Source organism: Priapulus caudatus, unplaced genomic scaffold (genome assembly GCF_000485595.1).
Source record: "Priapulus caudatus unplaced genomic scaffold, Priapulus_caudatus-5.0.1 Scaffold1289, whole genome shotgun sequence".
Lineage (NCBI taxonomy): Eukaryota > Metazoa > Priapulida > Priapulimorpha > Priapulimorphida > Priapulidae > Priapulus > Priapulus caudatus.
Genome location: NW_014578350.1, coordinates 72868 through 78974, shown reverse-complemented (window position 1 = coordinate 78974; position 6107 = coordinate 72868). Strand labels below are relative to the sequence as shown.

Below are 6107 nucleotides of genomic sequence, written 5' to 3'. Positions count from 1 at the left end.
GAGGGAGACACTGAGGGAGAAACTCTTTGCGTCAATCAGTGCGGAGTCTAGTACGTTTCTGAGATTTTGATTTTGCTTATCGATCTATGCGGCAACGAGCCCATGCGTAAATCAAATAGGAAAAAAATGACCTCGGCAAAATTAATGCCCTCTCCCGGGGGAACCAGGCGGGCCTAGCGCGCGTGTCTTATTAAAATTGCAGGAGTTAATATTCCATACAGCGCGCCGTCTCTACCCGTTTTTTCCTCGCCACCGCGGCCGAGCTTTTATAGACAGCATTCAAGCGCTACTCCTAACGATGTTTGTTTGTTTGTTCTTTATTTGTTAATGGCGGTGTACAGATTGTTATGATTTAAATGGGATTCATGGACTTTTTTTTAAATTATTATTTATCATTTTTTATTATTATTTATTATTTTTTATTATTATTTATTATTATAAACTCTCGACTATTCTCTCCCGTGTGTGTGTTGTGTAGGTTTTCTGGATCGGACCGCTGTTTGGGGGAGCCCTGGGCGCGCTCACCTACGAACACCTGTTCTCTACCGTCGCCACTCCAGCGACGTGCCGCAAGACGTGCATGAAAGCCGTCGTCATCGACGACCCGGAAACGGTGCGCATACACTCACCCCGCGTCGGCGACAACGACGTCGACAACGATGACGATAGCGACGACGGCGACGGGAAACAGACGCGCCTCCACAGGGCGACGCCACCTGGCGGCAGGGACGGCGACGACGGAGCCAAGGAGAAGTTTATTACGGAGGAAAACGAGAAGTGAGAATTGGTAGCACCTCGAATGAAAGATCAAAATCCTACAGGGTCCCGTCGTCAGAAACAATTAAAATTACTCTTAATAACAGTCCTAACATTAATCACAGCGTTTTAACGTAGTAACTTAACGACGTGATTGTCTAAGAAGAAAGTCACCTTGGTTTCAACGATAATGTAAATACTAGCCTAGCACACTGTCACAACGAACGTACCCACACGTCCTACTACACAGTGTTTAGATATCGCAATGACATCCCCTGCAACAAGCATTAGCGTGTTAAAAAAAACTCTTGCTACGTATGTCTTGCTATTCGTCTACAGATTACATCTGGTAGGTGTTAATGGTTTACTTTTCACTCAAGGGCGTAGCCAGGAATTTGGATTGGGGCGGGGGTCCTCGAGCGAGTAACAAGGGGGTCTGGTGGTCTGAATTTTTTTTTGAGTTAAATGTAAAAATAGTGCTTTAAAATCAATTTAGACACTGTTTTGTTGACAATACTATTTCTTCTGCAGAATTTTTTTTACATTTTTTATTTATTTTGATTTTGATTGGGGGGGTCCTAGGGCCCCCAGGATACGCGCTTGTTTCCACTTATTCATTTCTGCACGCAAATGGCTGCTTAGACGAGCGGACATGCCAGAGTGGACCGACAGCTACTCTAATCAATGTTCCACGAGACGCAATTCCCCCCGTGTGGCCATGCCACACTAGTCGTAGTTGAATGAGCAATGATTGAAGCACCAGAGAATCGTGTGTCAAAATGCATCATAGCTAGTAGATATTCATGATATGAACGTGACCTGATGAATGTGACTGTGACCTTGATTTTACTAATTCACTACCAATTGGTATCACTTATCTTATCCTCTGTTTAACGTATAAATAAATAAATCAGTCAATCAATACGTAAATATATATATATTTCCATGTTATGTGACAATGGTCGATGTATATTATATTGTAATGAAAAAGTTAACGTGTAAAACGTAGTCATACGCTTGTGCAATTACATATATAATCTTCTCACTCCATTACTCCAAAACTTATTCCACTCGGTTCTATTATATTGTGCAATGTGTATAAACTAGATGTGAATAAAATCTCTTGATACATTGAGAATTTTTTTTATTTCAATGGTGCCCAGCTTGCTGTGACATTTAATTTAGATTCGGGTAGGTAACGCAGCTAGGTATATAGTAAATATATATCTGTGATAAGAAGTCCCAATAGATTGATTCATGTTTCAACTCATAAAAAGACACAAAAAAACTACAAACACGTAGCACTTCTGCATTGTAACTGTACAATATTTTATTGCAATTGACACCTCAACCTTACACACGTGTTGGCAGACGGTCGAACAGGCCTTTGAAGTACTAACAGGAGAGAGTCCAGCGTGCAATCATCCAACTACATCCATCCGATTATAATACAGTTTCGCGGTCGGAACAACGTGCCTCGCGACCTTTACAATGACTGACCCGATGGAATGTGCAACACGATGACAGACACGATTAGAAGAGGAAGCTACAGCTTCCAGTACGAACGACTCGCAGCAGGATTTCGCTTTAGCAATACGAAGAGACGGCTTCGTGCGCGAGTGCGGGGCGATTCCCGAAATCCGCATTCCTTTCTCCCGGATATTTTTTTGCCTGAAAACTCTGTCGGAACTTTCCACGAATACGGAGCGTATTTTTTCCATCGATACGCAAAAGCACTTTGACAAAGATATTTATCTACGGCGCAACCGACGCCTTCATCACATCTACCTGACGACGGCTGCATTGTTAACTCTCACCACCTCGCTTTCCCGAGGCAGCCCCATGCCAAAAGCATCCCCCGCGCTAAAATATCCCTGCCTCCTTCGACCCGCGCGAACGGATATGTTACAAATTTTAAAACCGCTGCCGGAGCGGGGATGTTTCCTGCCAATCCCTGCCTCCTCCTTGAATCCTGGTGGCCGGGGTCGCTCAGTCGAACGTCTTCTTCGTGCCGGTGAACGCCGGTGAACCTGCACGTCGACGGAGAAAAAACGGTAAGATCAGCACGAAGAAAACAAGAAAAACGACGAGAAGTTTCTGCAAAACCGAATCGAAGAAAAATGCTCGTCGAGGACTTGCGTGTCACGAGAGTGTCACGAGAGGCAACGCCCTCCTGACGAGGCTGTCCTCTGTGCGACTGTACTCAAACCGACACCCTACTACAACACAACTCACCCGCGGCCCAGCGCACACGTGAAGATTAGTGCGAAGTTCAACGGAATCGAAATTCCGAATCGAAGAAATGCTCGCAGTGGACTTGCGTGTCGCGCTAGTCAACAAAACCCCATTTGTACCACTACCGCCCTTTGTACTAGTTACTCAAACACACACCCCTCGCGCACACTCACCGCCGCCTCGTCCTCCCCTGCCGCCGAAACTCGCTCCGCGACCGCCGAATCCACCGCCGCCGCCGCGACCCCCGAACCCGCCGCCACGACCTCCGCCGAACCCGCCGCCTGCGTCGGGTGGTGGCCGTGGCGAGGCCATGTCGAGGTAGAGAGAGCGGCCCTGGAACGAGTATCCCTGCAACTCGGTGATCGCCTTCTTCGCATCGTCGACGCTTCCGTACTCAACGTACGCGTACCTGCGGTAGGGAAAGATAACGAGCTTAATAATCTTAGATTTAGATTAATAATATTAATAATAAGATGCAGAAGTGATGAGACATCTCAACGTGATCGTCATCGTGGCACGAGACAAGAACCCGCCGTCTTCCGATGGCCTGTCTATGTAATACATGTCGAGATATACGTCATAGACATACGTACTGATGATACGTGACTGCGCATCACGTGACCGAATACACACCAGATATAGTTTCAACCGTCCCAACTCCAAAAACAACACAACTTCTACGAACGACGACGCCTCGTTTCGAAAGCGACGCCGTTTCGGTCGGAGGGCAGGTAACAACCTCCGGAAACCAATCCCAACGTTTCTTTCCGACAACAAGCCCCCCCCTTCCTCTCGGAACGCTCCCTCCCAGGTTGTGCTACAGCTCCCTCTGCTGCTTGTTAGAGCCAGCAGGTGGCGCCGGGGTAACTCGTGCCGTCGCCACACTCACCCCTTGAACTCTCGCGGCACCCTGCAGTCGGCAGCGGTCGGGAAGATTCCGTACAGATCATCCCGCTGCGTCCCGTCCGGAAGGTTCTTCACAAACACCGTGTTGCCATCTGTTGGCGAGAAACGAAAGCGTTCGAGAAAACGTCGCAGCCCGAGGCCGAGAAGGAACGAGAGTGGAATACCAGATGACGGATAACACGCACGATTGGTTAGTTAGCTGATCATAGGTAAGTTACACATCTGCGTATAGACACACGCGCATATACACGTGTGCAAACATAACAAAATATAAACACGATGAGTTTCTCCAAACCATCCAGATGTAAACAAACCAAACGGTTTTTTTTAAATTTAACACTAAACGCGGAAAGTCGACACGATAACGACACACCTCTTACACATTGTCACGGAAAGAGAGTATGAGGATTTTCGTGGACCCCAGCGCGCCTCGCCCCACCCACTCCCATGCTCACCAGCCGATTGTTGTCGTCCACCGAATCCACCGCCTCCCCTGCCTCGCCCTCCTCCAAAGTCGCCACGGCCGCCGCCGAATCCACCGCGACCGCCGAAACCACCGCGGCCGCCCCCGAAATCGCTCTGGGGTGCGCGCGGTGTCGCCAGCGCCACGAAGAGATTGTTTCCCTTGAAGTCGGCGTCCTGCATCTCCGTCATTGCCTTCTGGGCCGCCTCCTCCGACTCAAAGTCGCAGTGGCAGAACCTGCGTGTGAACGCAGAACAACAGCGATGTGAGCGATCCGGCAGACGCAGTGGTCAGCATCGCAATACGTAACGTATCTTAGGGATATTGGGGTATACTGTAACAGTATTAGGCCAAAACAAAATATAGGTGTGGTTAAGGTTTCCCAACCGACCCTATTTATTCCCAGCGACCCTAAACATTTAATTGTCAATTTTCTTTAAAGTAAAAAAAAAATAAAAAATAAAAAATAAAATAAAATAATGAATTGGACAGTTCCTGCTTCAAAAGGCACAACACACATCCTTCGGACATGGTTAGTAAATGAAATATTTCAAGAAAATAAAATGTTTTGCCTACCTACCTACCCTATTTATTTTTGTTGGCATGTAACGGTAACCACACATGTATATATTTTGTTTTGGCCTTATATGAACGTGAGAGACGGCAGACGCGGAGTAGTACGCATCGCGAACGTATCTCGTGAAATGTGCACCGTGATGTGGATCGTATAGCACATTTTCACCAGTGACAGCGCGACTGAACGCGTTCCGCATTTCCTTTTCCGCACTTTCCTCGCACCTCCGCCGCGCTGCACCACGCGAGGGCGCCACTCACCCCTTGTACGTCATCGGCAGTCGGCAGTCCAGCGCTGTGGGGAACAGCTTCTCGAGATCGGCCTTCACCGTGCCTTCCGGAATGTTCTTGATGAACAGCACCTTCGAACCCGCCGCCGCCGCCTTCTTCTTCACCGTCAGCGTGGCCGTCCTGGGAAAAACAATTGCCGGCGTGCGACGTGAAACGCGCGTCCGCAGAGTCGTTCGCTTGTCTAAAACGAGCGAGCCGTGCTCGAGACGAAATCGCTTTACGCAGTAACGGACATCCACGCATAACGTTTTTTTTGGCCGAGGAGATTCTATATTTGGATAACAAATGCACACATGCCACGTGATAAAGAATAATATCCTGGTACGCTAGTTATACTGTGGTACACATAATATATATATATATATATATTATACATGTAATACTATGAGGGTGAATTCGTCTATATGCGTGGCAAAAAGGTTACGAATATAATTATATTACGTCACTTGAAATTTGTAAAGTGGGAAATCGGCAGAAACGGCTAGAATATTCCGACGATTTGCATCTCATGCGCAACGCACTCATGCAGACGCGCCCAACAATCAATCACAGCACTCACGCTTTGCCGTCCTCCATGTCCACTTTGCTCAGGTGAATTCCGGCATTGCGGAAGTAGAACGAGACATCGTGTGCTGTCGACAACTTCTCTCCTTCCAGTGTGATCTCGATGGATCCTGCACGGCAAATCATTTTTTTTTTAAAGGCGAGTCTTTACCAAAATTTCGTACAGTCGTATGGTGTAACGAACAGCCGCAGACGACGAAAAGTGTTTCCGAACGAGCGGATAATTAAAAACGTGCGATTACAATGCGCAATTAAAACAAACGAGTAAAACAAAGTTTAAAGTGATTACGTCACGAATTTCTAGCACCATCAAGTAGTA

The 6107-nt window shown here is 47.4% G+C and overlaps 1 protein-coding gene across 1 annotated transcript in view; it reads right to left on the bottom strand.

Annotated features, from left to right (window-relative positions):
- Window positions 1–2061: 2061 nt before the first annotated feature.
- LOC106816116 (nuclear localization sequence-binding protein-like) overlaps window positions 2062–6107 on the bottom strand; it is a 21645-nt gene continuing 17599 nt past the window's right edge. Inside the window, exons 4-9 of the mRNA XM_014820669.1 lie at window positions 5784–5898; window positions 5195–5344; window positions 4353–4597; window positions 3881–3989; window positions 3165–3400; window positions 2062–2786 (exon numbers count right to left, since the gene is read on the bottom strand). Coding sequence (XP_014676155.1) covers window positions 2746–2786; window positions 3165–3400; window positions 3881–3989; window positions 4353–4597; window positions 5195–5344; window positions 5784–5898 — 896 coding nt within the window. The 3' untranslated portion in view covers window positions 2062–2745. The remainder of the gene's footprint in view (window positions 2787–3164; window positions 3401–3880; window positions 3990–4352; window positions 4598–5194; window positions 5345–5783; window positions 5899–6107) is intronic.